Source organism: Pundamilia nyererei, unplaced genomic scaffold (assembly GCF_000239375.1).
Source record: "Pundamilia nyererei isolate P.nyererei 1_Seehausen unplaced genomic scaffold, PunNye1.0 scaffold00015, whole genome shotgun sequence".
Classification (NCBI taxonomy): Eukaryota; Metazoa; Chordata; class Actinopteri; order Cichliformes; family Cichlidae; genus Pundamilia; species Pundamilia nyererei.
In genome coordinates this window covers 2,455,347-2,472,877 of record NW_005187416.1, presented here as the reverse complement: position 1 = coordinate 2,472,877, position 17,531 = coordinate 2,455,347, and the positions used below count along the sequence as shown (strand labels likewise).

Below are 17,531 nucleotides of genomic sequence, written 5' to 3'. Positions count from 1 at the left end.
CTGCTCTAAAAGAACGTACGTACCTGGGCCCGCCTACTATCCTCGGAAAGGTAAAATGATTGGCTAGAATCCAAAGTGTATGACATCTCAGGAAATAAAGCACCGAAATGTGCGCTGCTTTTCGGTCTGGTTACTACCGTTTATGTCAGAACCGGTGCCATAAAGGCACCAGATACCGGTACCCATCCCTAATTAACACCTGCCGCAATTTGGCACCCTAGGAAAACTCATCATAGAAGCATACGATTATTTGCTCATGTCAAAGTTCAGAGCCAGAACAAATGAGCAAACACATCTTTAAATGCTGATCAGTTGAACCAAACTCTTGGATCACTAGCAGACATTTGGGGGGGGTGCAGATTTCATTTAAAAATAAACAGAGTTTTCCAACTCTTAAACTCGGGATAAAATCAGTCCTGCAATCTGGCTTATTCATCCAAAACAAACCTTAAAATCCACAATAGGCAGTCTAAAGAAGCAAAAGCTGAAGACTTAGCAGATATTTTCTGATGTTTAGCAATCATTTCACTGTTTCTGTTCAGATACACAGCTGCATGTCAAAGCCTGAGCTGCAGTTCTGCACGGAGAGTAATTAAGGAAGGCATGCGGTCTGTTTTATTGATAACTTGTACCTCTAATTAGTTTCACTGGGACAGAATGTGTGTGCGAACAAATTTAAATATCTGGTAATACTAAATCCAGATAATAAGTGGTGCATTATAATAGTATAACAAAAGCTCCCAACAGGGCATGGCATGGTGCTCCATATAATAGATGTTGGTAATTGCAAGAAACAACAGGACCCGGGAGGATTTAGCTTAAAGCACATGACAGATTAGAGCCTTGGGTTTTGAGCCCATAAGTGGGGTGCGGGAGTGGATTATGCGTTATGAGAGCATGGGAGTGGAGTGAAGTATCATTGAACTGTGATTGAATATCCTTTTGAAAATGCCTACACAGTTTATGGTTTAAAAAAAAAAAAAAAAGTGGATGCAGTGTAATTCTGGACCATCCATATTTGGAGTGTGGAGCACAGTCTTGTGTTTGGAGAGACAACTTCCTGTTGCTTCACTCATATGCTTTGTTGTCTATGTGGGAGTGAGAAATAGCATCCAAAAATACAAAAATATGCTTGTGCATAAACTGGGACCAAACAGCTACTATTCATTGAACAATCTGGGCTTTGATTTTGTACCGAGGTTTGTTTATGTAAGTGCTTCCAAAAATGACCACATTTAAAGTGTTTTGTAGTCATTTGCCATTCAAAGATTTGAGCATTTTCGGGAGCAGAAAGCAGTATTGGTGTTAAAAATGCTATTTTTTGTGTTTAGTTAGTAGTTTAGTAGTAGGTTAGTAGGTAAAGCGGGTAAGTTTACAATTTGCAACGTTGCATCTAAATGTTTGTGGCAAAAATCTGCATGTCTAAGAGATAACAACCAGATGAGGGATTGCAAAGTGTGATCAGTAGATACTGTCAGTGCTGACATGAAACAACGTGACTCACAGGTATATCTGCATGACACTGCTGCCTGCAGCTTTACAACAGCTATCTACAGCAAATAATACCTATCCACGCACAGCAGACATGCTCTTTCATTTCCACGTTACTATTCGTTTAGTAAAACTAGAGTTGATTTTAGAAGATGGGTAGCTCAGATCATCGCTGTATAGGTTTTTAAGCAGAGCAGATATTTGCGTCAAAGGTGACAAATGTTTCATTTCTTCTTCAGATAAGATTCATGCTATTTTGGACCACCCTGTCGTATGTCATGTAACAGGGCCTCATAGGCCTTTTTCACACAGATTGCTTCAAGGCAAAGTGAAGTGAAGCTATGACTGTTGCTGGTTAAAAAGAGAAAAGGGTGTTCTGGCAGGTAGCTTTCTGCTCTGTTTGCGCTTGGATGAGGAGCTCTGTCTGAAAACAGGAAGTTGTTTTGTGTGCCGGGGAGAATAGAGCAACCATTTAATCATCTCATCCAGCAGCTCACACTGCCTGTCTTATTGATGGTCTTGACAGTGGAGCCTTTTAACTGGCTTCTTCGGCTTATATAAAAGTCAGTAGATTGGGTAGAAAACACAGAAAAGCTTTGATGTAACCTTAAAGTCTTAAAGGTCATTTTTCAGGGTCATTCTGGGTCATATGAAAATGTATATTGTATTCATGAATATACATAGATTAGTGTGTAATTTCATCTTCCAACAAACTGATGCATTCTCATAAACTTAAAATGAATCTATTAAAAATACATAGGAGGGGATTTGTGGTTCATGTAAGCAGCCATGTTACTTCACCATATTTGAATACAGTGGTCGGAAAGGATACCTCCCTTCTGACTAGTAACGTTTTACGTGTCTGGCTAGAGACTGGCCAAATATATAATGTAGTACACCAAAGGCAGAAAAGAGAAGAAAAAAAAAGGTGTAGACATTCGAGTGCAGTGGAGGGACAACAAAGAAATTAAAATGCAAAGGAAAGAGACAACGCGATCATGATCTTAATAAAATGTGTTGACTTCCTCCTCCTCAAGTCTCGTGTAGTCAGTTACAGTCTGACAACATATGAGAGTTTATTCACCAAGCGTGAATAATCGCTTGGAGAAATCTTACACCCTTACTACAAATATAGTTTCACTAACAGCGGCTAACAGCGGCTAACAGCGGCTAACAGCGGCTAACAGCAGCTAACAGTGGCTAAATAAAGTTGTTACTGTTTTACCTTCTTCAACAGAAAACTACTAAAATCTTTGTAAATACTATGATTTTGGAGTGTTTTTAAATTTCAGACATCTTCCCCTTAGAACTTAATTGCACAGTGTTAGAGATCAGTGGGTGACCTTAGTCACAAAGAATATATAAGTTTTTCCCCCAATCAGTTTAGTGAGTGTTTGCTGGAGGTTTGCAAACCATTTGTATACACATTTACAAATGACACTCAGACATGAAAACATGAAGAATTCTTAATTTAAAAGCTCTTACAACGCTATATTCAAGGCAGCACTTCATCTATTAGAATATAGAACCAATGAATATTTTGTACATGCTGACATAAAGACTGAGGAACACTTTGTATGTTTTGGTAATTTCAATGAGGCTGGACTGCTGTGCCTGCCAACATTGTGAGTTTGACCAATTGCCCATTTTCAATTTAATGGATGAGTCTCCAAGCCTGGACTCTGGATCTGCAATGAGCACTGGCACCAGGAGACGGCAAGAGGCCCTGAACAGTAGAAGCCAGCAGCCTAATCTGGCAATGAATCTTGGATCAGTGTCTCTGTACAATACATTTCTGTATTCCCTCAACTCAGTTGGACAATGAAAGGCTTAGCTGTAATAGAAGGCCTCAAATTTGTAGCTCACCCTGTTGCCACATTTTATGTAATTTCAAATTGTATTTTGTTTCATTATGTAAGCCCGTGTTTAAAAGCCGTTCATCTGTCTTTCCTGGAAACAGTTACTACGGCATCATGCCAAATGCTTGCTGAAAGCATTCAGCCACAAAAGAGTATGGCACATGTGGCTAAAGGGTGACAGTGTTAATAATGATGGATGTGATGGCCTGTACAACTTAGAACATGAAATACCTTACAGACCTTTATCTTTCTGTTCTCTCTGACAAGGTTTTCTCACATTTCTGACATCCAGGGGTTCTAACACTTCACTTCCACACCGATATGTTAGTGTTCTTAATGCTATATTTTACGCAAACTATATAGTTTTACATTCAAGGAGACATCTTTACAGTTGGTTGGAAACTTCAGTGAATTTTATCAATTTGTTATCTTCAATTTTTTTGGAATGATAAGTCAGAGGCTAGCCTGCCAGTTTGTTGTTAAAATGCATGAACCACAATGTTAGCTGTTTAGCTGTTTGGAGTTTTTAAATATTAATCATTCACTTACACAAGGCTCCAACTGTCTGGCAACCGCAGGAAAATACGTGTATTCACCAATTTCTGAGTAGTTCCTGAAAACTGCTGGCTGTGATTGGATGAAATCATTTGCAAACTGGATGCTGAACAAGAAAACCAGTCAAGATAGTTTGCATAGAAGATGGAGTCTGACTTGTCCGCAAACACTTAGTCGAGTGAAACCTAAACCAAGGGAAGGGAGGAGCCTCTTCCCATATACTTGTACAATAATAAGTCTTTTTGCAACCTCAGCAGTCTGCCCCCGGTGGCCATTTCAAGAAAAACAGGTTTAAGATGCTCCTATGCTGGCTTCACTGTTTTGATCTGATGTCTGTGGCATTGTCATGTTTTTGGGGGCAGCCTCTTGTGCCGGTTCAGAGAGCTGCATTTTTTCTCCCTTGAGCTTTGGCTTCATTTGTTCGAGGCTGCTGCTTTTACCTCATTGAAATCTACTGCAGACATGGACATTTTTCAGCATTTCCAGCCAGACGTGGGAACTGAAGTTTGAATGAGGAGATAATCACATTAGTACAAGTACAAACGAGGCGTTTTGTGTTTTTTTTCCTTAAAGGCGAGAGAACCAGAGACTGAGAAGCCTAAATATTCCTCTTAAGCCTCTGAGCAACAATTTCTCTCACCTGTTTTTACCTCTGCTGTTACGGGCACAGCTTTATTTATCCTCTCTGCGTGGAATATGTGTGTGAATGCCAGTGCTCTGTATGCCTCAGCCGCTTCTCTTGCATCAGCACAATAGTTAGCGCCCCACTGTTTTCAGAGAGGTGTTGATCTAAGAGATCCTACCAGGACATTGGCAGGAGATGTATTTCAACCCAGCTTCCTGTTGCACACATTTAAAGCCTCAAATCCTGAACTACCCACGCATTCTCTCAAAGAGATTCAGACGTGACCTGTGTCACAGACAAACACTGGTGTTCCTCTTAGCATGTCAGAATTTCTTTGTTGTATTGTTACCATAAATAATACGAAAAGATGGAGGCTTGTGGGAAGGGGTTTCACTTTAAAGTGCATGGCTAAATTTTTGAATTGATTACTGGGAGAATAGTGTGAACCAGTCAAAGACACCCTCCCCTTTATCCTGGCATATGATCAGACATTTTTCTTGGTAATACCTCTGTTTCCCTGGTAACCCCTGAGGGGCTGTGTAATACCTGGGACCCAGTCAATACACTTGGAATATTATTGTGCTGGGTTGCTACCTACTGTATGCGCTGCTTTGTTGTCAGTCTTTGGAGAAAATAATGAAGCGAGCATAGAGTGAGACATATTTCACTGTATTATTTAGCACCGTGCCTGCTTTCATTCAGAGTGATGTGGAGATGGTCTCATCGGAGGTATCCGGTAATGCTGTGCATTAAATTCAATTAATGGACATCCTCTAGCCAATCATAATTGAGTTTTCCCTGAGGCAATGGTACATGTAGCTGGAAAATGTAAAGTAAACACCACTGCACGGCGGTGTGTTTGGTTATGTTAATTGATTTTATGTTTGAACAGATTAATAGAAAAAGGAAACGGGGATTCATAAAAGCTGCACGAGGAGTCACATCTTAGGAGACATCCATAAATTTTAGTTTGAAAAGCTTTTACTACATTTAGGCTTTGCATTCAAACCACTCCAGTGTATTAGGAACCCTAAAACCACTAAACCATATGCTGCTTTTAGTTTGAAAAATGAAAATTGAGCCAAAATGTTGCAGTTAGGATTTGCACATCCTTTGTGATTTCCTTCTTCTCCTGTGGGTGCTCCTTTCCTGCTGCTGTTCCCTTATTTGCTTCTAATCTGTTTCACACCTGCATGAGCACCTTACACATGCGTGTTACTATCAGAAAGAATTTTCACCCCACGGTTGATCCAAGCAAAGATACTCAAACCATTTTGCCATTGTTTTTCTTCTCTAGTATTTCATACAAAGATGGTATATGAAAGATGGATATTGTCATTGTGATGCCATCAGTTGGCTTGTAAAGTCCTGTTTAAGGGATTGTTTGACATTTTGAAAATTAAGTAACAGATTTATTCATCATATAGTGATTTTTGAGGTTTGTGAGATGAAAAGGGAAAAAAAAATAGTGCCAGCATCCTCCTCTGTCACACTAACCCTCTGCAAATCCTCCTCACTACATCTATGAATATTCCCTGTGGGCTTTCTCTTTTCTTCCTGCCTGGAAGACCCATCTACAACATCCTTTGTCCAATGTATCCATTATCCCTCCTGTGCACATGTACAAACTATTGCAGTCTTACCTAAGCTGTCCCTCTGAAACACTCTTATCTACTGTATTTTTCAGACTATAAGGCACACTTAAATAGACAGTGCGCCTTATGTATGAATTCTGGTTGTGCTTATTGACCTTGAACCGATTGTACACGGCGCTCAAAAATCTGTCAAAATGTTTAGTACAACTTTGGTAAGCTATGAAGCTGCACAGCTTGGTGGATTGTCGGAGCATTACGGCTAAGGAGTTAGAAGTTAGCAGGAAGTTAGCTCGCTAGTTTCTACCTAAACATGATATAGCATGTTCTGACTGAGAGATTTCTGAAAAATTAAACGTACAGCTCTGCTATCACTTCCAACATAAATGAAGACAGAAAACTAAACAGCAGTGACGTTTGTAGGGTTACTGAAGTTGGACTAGCTGGTATATAATGATGTTCTACGTGATCGCTAGTGACACAGCTATGTTAGGATAACATAAACACAGTGAAGCTGGAGGATGAACGCTAACTTTTTTCCACTTAATAAAAGTTAATGTGAGGGTTCCTGATGGTTAGGGACAAATGCAATCGCACGGTAGGATGCTGCAAACGGACCAAACTTCAGTCGAGAGAACAACTGAGATAATCCATCCACAATACGAGGTTAGTCATTAACAGAGATGGGCAAACCTCCGCCTGCTATACAGGTGAAAATAGAGCAACAGGACCGCTGAGTCTTTGACTTTATTTATTTTCTGCTGTGTTTTACTTGCATTTATTTGAAAGATTGAGTGTAAACACACAAAAAAAATGTATTTTATGTGCTGGAATGTGCAGAAAATAGGTTTAAATGTTAAACAAATTTCTTCCAGTCAGAGAATGTTGCATATAATTACATTTTTGCTTGATGCATAAAGTTAAAAGATTAAAACTGATAAAACAAGTTTTAAAAACAGACTTTTCCATTTGATTAAATTTTGTATGATGGATTATGCAGAAAAAGTAGAATTGGGCTGAAAGATCTATCGCTTTATCACCTCTTCAGGTTGTAAATCGTGTCTTTAAAAAGTAACTAGGTAATTAATTACTTTTGAAAATAACTAATTAGTAAAGTAACGGGATTACTTTTTTGGTGAAGTAATCAGTAATTAGTTACTGATAGTTACTTTCAAGTAACTTGACCAACACTGGTCATTAATATACTGCAACAACATGGGAATAGGAAGTGGAGGACGCAAGAATGAGTTGAGTAAAGTTTGTTTATCTGACTGTTTGGTTTCCCTTAATGTGCCTTATAATCTGGTGCACCTTATGGTCCGAAAAATACTGTCATTTTATCCATTGTGGTCACTCTCGCAGTGAATGCAGTTTACTTGCTACTTTCTTGGTATGGATTATTTATATGCTGGCATAAAAAAGAGCTGTTAGCAAAGGGCTGGTGTTCAGGCTAAATGAATGATCTGTGAGTGTGAAACTGAAAAGAAGACAGTGAGTGCTGTAAAAATGTCAGTGCTTGTCAGGCATGCTGGGCTTGTTACTATCCAGGCAGCCTGATGTTTTTGCTTCCTCCCTCGCTACTGTATTTGTCTCAACGCTCTTGGTTTGTCGTGGATTTCTAAAGTGCGCTCTGTTAAAAGATACAGGCAGACGGAAACTACAAAATCACAACTGGACAAAATGGATCTGAGAGTAAGCTGAAGTGGCAACTTAAACATGTTGGCACGCTAGATGAGTTGAATGTCGTCACCAGTCCAGTGAGACGTCTTGTAAAAGTCATGTGTGATTCATGTGGGGAGAGTCAGCTCCTTGGAGATATCTGATTAGTATCCTGCTGTGGATACTGCTAGACAGATTGTTGAGCCCTGTCTCCTACACACAGTACAAGAGTGTGTGGTGGAGGCAGCAGTCTGCGTCTGCAGAGCTGTTTCTTTATGCCAGTTTTGCTCTTCATTTAAATATTGTTTTCTGATTATTGTGGGAGTTTTGGGGGTGTAGGCAGCAAAGATCATAGATTGCACAGCTTGTGAGGGCACTTTCTTTTGGATTATTTTTTGGGCATTTCTGCCATTATTTGATGGTGAAACAGTGAAAATAGACAGGAAAGTGGTGAGAAACAAAAGAGTGCCACGTGTCAGACTCAAATCTGGGCTGCTGTCTCCAAGTGGGCAGCTATGTGGATACGTATCTATATAAATGTATCCTTCAGGCTTAAGTCCTCTACCCAAGGCCTGGGAGCTTGAGGGTCCTCTGCAGTGTCTTTGCTGTTCCTTGGACTTCTCTCTTCTGGACACAGATCTTGGATGATGTTCCTGGGATCTGCAGAAGCCACTGTTTCCTGTTTCCTTCACCTTCCACATCTTCTCGAGCTCTTCTCTCAGTCCTTGGTATTTCTCCAGCTTTTCATCTCTTCTTTCTCATGTTGCTATCACTTGGTATATCACTGCACCTGTCTCCTTCTGCTTGTCCACTTGGTATATCACTGCACCTGTCTCCTTCTGCTTGTCCACCACTACTATGTCCGGTTGGTTAGCCATGACCAGTGTGTCTGTCTGTCTAGAAGTCCCACGGGATTTTAGCTCTTAGGATTTTGCCTGGTGTGGTAGACCCCAGCTTTTATTCATCTTGTGTTCAGAGCTTGTTACTGTCAATGTTGACAATGTTGCAATGTTTTTAGGTATATTTTTGTGTTTTTACATCAACAACTTGCCAGTGGTACTGGTCATTGTCTCTAAGATTTTTTGGGGGGTTCTTGCCACTTGGAGGCAGAAAAAAGAAGTTGTGATAATGCATTTCTACCCTGTGGCATCAAATAATGCTGTTCTGCCAGATAGTGCTTGCAACTCACTATGGTGTGCAAGGGTTCTTTGATGCACCAGCTGCAGCAACGCTGGGCGCTGAGAGATCACAGCCCCGAGCTACAAAATCTCCATTAGTGAGTTGGCTAGGTGACGGATGGGTGGGTTGTTTATTAGCCACAAGAAAGTGGACTGCATCCCGTTTGGAGCTTTGTCTTTTGCTTTGTTTGTTGGTTGGGAGTGACAGACCTGGCTCGCTGCTGCTTAAACGTGATGCATCCAGGCACTGGTGCCAAATTATACGATGTCAGCAGCATTGAAAAAACGAAAGCATTTGGCACATTTGAAATGAGAGCAGGTTTTTTATGCACACAATAGGGACATGTGATCATATTTTAAGCTGATATCTTGACTTGTTGGCAAACAGGTGCTTATTTATACATCCAGCTGCTTCAGAGCTCATTGTCATTCATTTACAGTCATGGTTCTGGCCACCTGTGAACTCCTGAAGGACATTTATGGCTGGTTATCTGATAAACATGCATTTTATTCACCTGCTTGTTGATGTATCTGAAAAATGCAGAAAAATGTCCATTCAACTGAAACCAGTAATATTTAAAAGTTGTGAAAATTTTCAGAACATATGCAAACTTTTTTTTATTATTTGGCAAATCGAGTTAGAAAGAAAAAAGTTTTCTTTTGACATACTGACAGCAACTTTCAGTCAAAGTAACAGGGACTGTAGTTGTTGTCTTGTACATAGTTTTCATAATATATCTATGAATGCACCATGCACCAGTCTCTATTACTCCATTTACAAGTATGTGAGAAATAACTAATAATAATAATAAACTTTATTTATAAAGCACACTTATAAACCAAGGGTATGCCAAGGTGCTTAACAAGTAAGATAGAGAATAGGAGGATAATAGAAATAGGACCAAAGCAAGTACTGAGTATGCAAGCAGGTAGCTGTCACTGATACATAGGAAAGCAACAGGTACAGAGCAAACAAGAATTTAAATGAGCATAAAAACTAGTCCAAAAAATGCTATGACCAAAATTAAAGGACATTTTGCTACTGCACATACATTAAAGTGGTTTGCCTGGTTCTTAAATATTATGGGTTTTATACGGTGGCCCTGAGAGGTCAAACGCACTGCAAATTAAGGTCACACACAAAAAAATTAAAACAAATTGCTGAAAACCAACAGAAGTTGGAAAAAATCTCCCAAAAGCTCACAAAATATAAAATAAATATAGCTCGCATAACACAGCTGAAGTGATTTAGGGGAGATAATGTCTTTTCCGAATCATCTTAAAATGTCTGTGATTTAAATTATGTTCCTGACCAAGTCAGGCCCACAAGTGATTAATTATGAAATTCACTGTGACTTCAACAAGAGAATCACTGATTTAAGTCGGCTGTTACAGTGAGGGGAAGAGAAAACCACATGAACTAGCTTACATCTAAAAGTTGATGCTTTTTATCTCCTGCTGGGGGTGGTCGACACACAATCCAAATTCCGGCAACTTTCCTCCCCGTCTAACGTAAACTGAGATGTGGATGTTTTGACGGGTGTTTTTTTTACTATTTGTTTATTGTATAGCTTGCGTTTTACCTTGTATTTGTTGCATTTCTGAGATGTTTTGAGTTTGTTGCCCTTGTGTAAGAGATTTGATCTCAGTGGGACTTCCTTCCTTGCTCACAGTAAATCGTTGCCCCACTGGCACTCCAAGGCAGTGACGGCAGATCCAGACACAATCAAACCACACAGCTATATCAGCGTTATCAGTTATCAGTTATTTTCTACAACATATAAAACTTAGCACCTGAAAAGTAAATGAGTCAATGTACTGTACTATGTTATTGCAGTAAAATCAAGGTTTTTCAGTTTGACTTCACTGTAGCATCCAGTCTGTCAGAGATGAGAGAAGGAACTGAGACAGAAAATCTAATGAATATTAATTTGAAATGGCACAAACAGTTTTCAGTGGTCCAGGCACTTTCAAGTAGCTCTCGATTAGCTTAAAGTTCTTTAGACTCATTTGCCTTTGCTATGTTGATATGAGTGGCTTTATCCTGTGTGTGTGGTTAAAAATAAGTGCTGAGGTAAAGGGAAAAAATGATGAATTACTCACATAATCAGCAGCTGTGGAGGAGTTGCTGGTAAATTGCATTTCTAAGTCACTGGACATAGAAAAAAAAGCTCTTTCGGCTTCTGAACTGCCTTTCTGTCATTTTCATACACTCAAGTATTTTTTTCTTTCTAGATAACAAGAAGTGCTCTGTGGGCCAACGCAAACTTGTATAGTAGAAGAAAAGTACATTCATAAGATTGTTGTGAATAACTGGTAGTTGTACAGGTCTGTTTTACCAATAACTTAACTAACAAGCACTGATGTAATAGGTTGACTCATACTGTAGTAAATCAGGCTGTTTTTGTTTTTCTTTTCCATTGTAGTCTCAGGACAAAGTGTGTCTACTTTGCTGGGTCTTTTTCCTCTTTTACTCCCCATATTCCATGGAGTTCCACAGGGTTCCAAATTAGTTCCCTTTTAATTGTAGACACCTTTGGAGGTCGGTAAGAAGTAGAAGTTGGTGGAGTTTGTTTACAAGATAGCAGGTAAATAAATTCAAATTCGATTTTTATTTGTCACACACACACAACCATACACAGTATGACATGGGGGTGAAATGCTTGTAGCTGTACAATGCCCGACCATTAAATGACAGAAAAAAAGTTTTACAATATTTACAATTTACAGTTTACTACAAAATTTACAAATTAACTTAGGAATTTACAGTAAAGAATGTGCAAATAGCAGAAGAGATTATAAAGATTATAAATTATAGAAATTATAGGAAATGTGTGGTGGTGGTGCGTGTGGTGTTGTGATGTGTGTGAGAGTCCCGTCTTATAGTGACGTGTGTGGGAGAGTCCAGTCCTACACCTGGTTCAGGCCCCGAATAGCCTGGGGGAACAAGCTCCTCCTCATTCTCTCTGTTTTGGCCTTAAGGGAGCGGAAGTGCTTCCCAGACCTCAACAGTGAGAAGAGTCCATTGTTGGGATGGGAGAGATCCATCATAATCTTCTTAGCTTTGGACTTGCACCGCTTGGTGTAGATGGACAGCAGGTCAGGGGGCTCTGATTGAATGATGCGTTCGGCTGGGCGCACCACTCTTTGCAGATCTCATCTGTCCTGCTTGGTGCGGTTCCCAAACCAGGTGCAGATGTTTGCCGTCAGGACGCTCTCGATGGTGCAGGAGTAGAAGTTCTTGAGCACCTTCAGTGGCAGATGGAAGTCTCTAAGTCTTCTGAGGAAGAAGAGACGCTGACGGGCTTTCTTAACCAGGGTGTTGATGTGGCAGGACCATGACAGGTCCTGAGTGATGTGGACACCCAGGTATCGGAAACTAAAAGTAAACATTGTATGAGAGCAATGCATACATTATATGGAAAATATGCATTGCATAAGTTCATCTATTTGCGCTGTTGCAAGCATAATCATGCAGAATTTATCTTTAATCTTCAGAAGCTGCAGATATTTTTTAAAATATTTTTTTAAAAAATCATTATGAGAATATTTTATCAAGGACAAAACAGATCATTACAGCTGATATGATCACTGATATTCCAAAGTTTATACTTCAACAGAGTTTTTTTGTTTATTTGTTTGTTTTATTTGTTTGGTTCTTTACGATTAACCCGCTTTCAGGCTGCCATTGAGGCCTCTAAATGGCAGAGCAACTGTAAGCACCTTAAAGCAACTGCTGCTGTGATTTTGTGCTATATAAATAAAACTCAGTTGGACTTTTGTGCAAAAAGAACACAAAACGGCAAGGATGTTTTATAAGACGAGGATTTGTGATGACATTTTGGTATCTGTAAGGCTTCCCTTTTGTTGTTAAAGTGAACTTGTGTTCCCTACTGATTTATTTGATCACGTAAAACCAGGGAGATCAAGAATCTCTTGAAACCGAGCTCCTAGATGAGACTTGTAGACAAATGTACTGCTGTAGGATGCTCATATTATATTGGCCTAGAGTTTCACTCTGAGCCATGTCATACCACTCTAAATGATCAGTTTCATGGAATGTTTTCTGTCATTGGATCTGTATGATGTCACAGGGGATAGATTTTAACAGGTCTTTAGTTCAAATCTTGTATTTATGAGGGGCAACCAATCAGAAGAAAACTGGCTTAAAAAAAGCTAAAATCAAGTGTTTCAGTCAGAGGATGAAGTGAGGGGCTGTTTCTGTAAATAAGGATTATTTTTGAACAGTGAAGCATGCAAAGCTACTGCAGGAGTCCAAGAATACAATATGGAACTAGCAAAGAGTATAATAAATCCAATCTCCCTTCTAGGAAAATTTGTGAATTTATTTTCATTGGATTATTGGATCACACTGAAACTTAAAAAAAACACAGGAAAAAAGAAAAATGCTGCAAAAAGCACCGAAAATACAACTGAAGTTGAATAAAATACAATAGAAATAGAACATAAGAACATTTGCTCACTGATGCTGGTCCGTCACCTTATTGTGTCCCCAGAAACACTTTTGTTTTGATTTCCGTTGTGGTTTATTCAACTTATGTGGTGTTTTGTGTGCTTTTGCAACATTTTTTTAATTCGCTGGCGTTTTCTTTCCGTTTGACCTCTAAGGGCCACGGAGTAAATGAATAAATGAATGTTAAAAAATATGTGTTTAATTTTGTGCACAATGTGCTAACAGTGTGGGTAAATTAGAAGTATCGAGATAAGGTTATTCAGACAACATTTTTTTTCTTTTGTTTATAAAAAAATGTTTTATTTAAAACAAATGTATATACGCACATACAAAAATCCCTCCAAAACCATTCAAGAAGCCTGTTTTTTTTAATGCTGTAATGTTATTTTTGTGCCAAGAAAGCTACATATTGTGTTGCTTTCTCCCAGGATGGAGGGAGAATTGGAAAATTCCTGGACTTTTAAGCACACTGGGAAGAAATTGTGGAGAAGCTTGTTTCCTATTTCAAAATACTTGATTTGCACAATGAGAAAGTGGAGCTGTGTATCAGCAGCTTGCAGAACCCATCGTGAGCCTCCTGCCTTCACTTGGTAGCCAGCTACGCGGTGAGAACGTTTCAGTGGCTAGGATGTGGTCTCTTTAGTTTCTCTGTCCTATTTTGCTACTGTTCCTGAGGCATGTCATCACATTTTGACTGCACCTTATGATCATTTAACAAGCTATCAAGTTGTGTACTGTGCATGATTATGATTGATGCAGTTGCAATGGTGTCAGTATGACTGATGCTATCCAGCAGCCTAAGAATGAGACTTCCTGTTTAAAGAGAGAATTTGTTTATATAGAAATCTGTGGTAGGGGGGGGGAGTGAGGTGCTGCGTTTGGAGACACACTTTTAACATCATGTGTCAGTTCCGATGTTTTTCTTGTCTCAAGGAACATGGTAAATTAATTTTGATGAGGCCATTAACTCATCATCTACAACGGAGATGGGATCAATCAGCCAATCAGTGTTTGGCTGATTTTTAAGGCACGTACTTGTCTAGACAGCTAGGACTGTAGGTGCTGGAAACTTTACAGGTTACATATGAACAGAAATGTCCTGGCAAAGACAGAAGCCGAGCTACAAAGAGCCAGAGCAAGCCAAGAATAGACTAAGGTAAAATTAAAAGAAGGTAAAAAAAAAAAAGAGAGACCTGTCCTCCCACTCCTTCACTGGATCCTGATGAGGTAATGTTTTACTGCTTTTATATAAGCAGCTGTGCAGCACAGGTTCAACATCCCTGAGAATTCAAGTACATAACATGGGAAAGCAGTACGTGTGTAATCAATGGGGGGCTGCAAGTATTTTACCAAAACATAAAAGGAAAGACACCCATGTGACATTTCTTAGTAGGACTCGGACAGATTTTGAAGACTTGAGTGTAGGTGGATGATTGTAGTGGCAATGAGAGAGGCAAAGGCCAAGACATCTAATTTCTTTTTAATAAATTCTGAGTAATTCAGGGACCCTTCAAAATAACAAACGAGCAATATGCAGTCTCTGTGCCAAGGACATGGCATGGTTACAAAGATGTTCCTCCAAAATCCTGGAAGTTTCTAGCTTAAGCAAAAGGTATGGGTCAGATGAGATGGGGTTTAATCACATCTTTCACTGCATTTCGGCTTATGTAAGTGAAAATGTTTCAATTTTAGAAAGCGGAGGCGGACACAAGAAGAGAGATGGTTAGCCTGTGATTTCCCTTTTTTCCAGCAGAAGACCTTAAATCAACTTATATCAAGCTGCATTCCCAGTTTGATTTAAGTCATGGAGTAAGGAGAATTTTAAGGATTAAGTTATATTGTTTAGATCCGGGAATCCGTCTACTATAGACTTAAATCCGGCTCACTGGATGGCTTTGGAAAATGTAAATGAGGGCATAAATTTTAGACTTCTAACTGTATTTTCATAAGTTTTACTGCTTTTCCTACTGATAAAGACATCGCCCACTACCATTCATACCACACCTAATAAGTAATAGATAAACAAATAAATGACAGAAACGACTATAGAAATGTAGCTTTTACAAAGTGGATCCAAACAGGAAAAAGTTTTGTACAAATTATCAAAAGCTCTCAGTTTTATAACTACAGGACAGTCTAAACCAGCGGTCCTCGACCTTTTTTGCGCCATGGACTGGTTACAATATTTTCACGGACAGGCCTTTAAGGTGTCGTGGATAAATACAACAAAATAAAACCAGTACCGGTACCAAAAAAAAGAAGATTTACTCATAACACACAAAAAAAGACCCAGGGAAAACGAGTTAATGATAACAACGCTAAACAAATAATGATAAAACCCCTGAAACATAAACCATAAACGACTCACGGACTGGTACTGGCCCGTGGCCCGGGAATTGGGGACCGCTGGTCTAAACAATGAGCTACTAGAACTTTAATTCATTCATTTCTTACTATTTAAACCCAAGAGGTTTCTTTCATTTGCTATCGCTGCATCTCTTTTAATGTAGAAAAAGTGAGACATATTGTTGAAACCGCACTTTTTCTACATTATGATATCGCAGAGATTACATGTGTAGTTAAACTTCTGACCTAGAGGTGACAGAAAAAGTTCCTCCAAGCCTGATAAAAATAAAAGACTGTATGTTAAAGATGTTTGTGGTCACACCGCCATCATCCTTTTGTTGTGAGTCGCTTGACTTTCTTCAATAATTGCGTTTGATTTTTGGCCAAGACGCTTGTTGGCATAACTGTCAGTCTTCTGAAAGCTCAGCTTGTTTTGAATCCTAAATCTTCTTATTTCCACCCTGCAGGTCAAGACGGAAGACAAGTCTCTGGAGGAACGTGGACGAATCATGATTTCTCTGAAGTACAACACCCAGAAGTCTTGCCTGGTAGTGGGCATCATACGCTGTGCTCACCTTGCCGCCATGGATGCCAACGGCTTCTCCGACCCCTACGTCAAAACGTCAGTATGCAAACACTGGCAGGCACATCCAAAAAGAAACTGGGGCTGTTTTACCATCTCCAGGGAGCAGATTTAATAAGGTTAAAAACCCCAATTAAGCAAAAAGGATAATAAGGGATTTACTTTGATAGTTTTGGCAGTCATTATCTATCAGTAGTAATTTTATTTTCATTTTATTCACCCCTGAGATCTGCACCAACCTCTGACGAGGGAGCAATCATAGAACCAGACAGGTGCTCCAGATTAACTTATTTGGAAAAGGGAAGAAAAGCAAACGTGTTTTTACCACGAGCGTGATGCTGCAGTTTGTTGTACTGTACTTAATATAACTTCATACACAGCCATGTTTACACACCTTTGAAAGCACTCACTTTCAGGTCTACCTCTCCGTGCTTAGATAACAAGGAGAGAAGTGTTTGCTACAACCTGTCAGATGATCTTCTGTTTCTCGACTTGCCAGACTTCAGTGTATCTCTGGTGACTGCAGTGGGCACTGTTGTGAGGAACAAGAATTTATAAAGTCATGTACAGAAGTTTGAGGAAGTAAAACTGTCAAAGTTTGATAATCAGTTTAATCAGAGCAGAGGAAATAGAAAAGAACATACACTACTCTCACTTTTTAGTCAGAGTATAGCATCAATCAAGTCAATTAAACCTGTGGGATATTGATCTGGTCAAAGTAGCAGAGGAGGTTGTTAATCAGTTTCGGCTGCTTTGATGTTAATGAAATAAACAACGGGTGCACTGGAGGGGCAACAATGAGACAACCCCTAAAACAGGAATGGCTTTACAGGTGGGGGCCGCTGACATTTTTATCCTCCTGATTCTTTCTGACTGAAAAACACAAGCATGGAGGAGATACCAGGAAACAGGCAGTTACGCTGGGATAGATGTACAGGGCGGTAGAAGGCCCTTATCCCATCAGGAGGACCGGGTTACGAGGAACAGGATGAGCGCTGTCGGAGTCCTACCAAATAACCTCCAGCAGGCCAGTGATGCGAATGTCTCAGACCAGACAATCAGAAACAGACTTCATGAGAGTGGTATGAGGGCCCAGCGTCCTGTAGTGAGCCCTCTGCTCACCCCCGGCCTGATTGGCATAGAACACTAGAACTGGCAGGTCCATCACT

At 39.7% G+C, this 17,531-nt stretch overlaps 1 protein-coding gene across 2 annotated transcripts in view; it reads left to right on the top strand.

Moving 5' to 3' along the window:
• Positions 1–17,531, top strand: part of doc2b (double C2-like domains, beta) — a 174,726-nt gene that overhangs the window by 139,120 nt on the left and 18,075 nt on the right. For both annotated transcript variants that reach the window (XM_005725413.1, XM_005725412.1), the window contains one exon: positions 16,247–16,401. In XM_005725413.1, the coding sequence (XP_005725470.1) occupies positions 16,247–16,401 (155 nt within the window). The remainder of the gene's footprint in view (positions 1–16,246; positions 16,402–17,531) is intronic.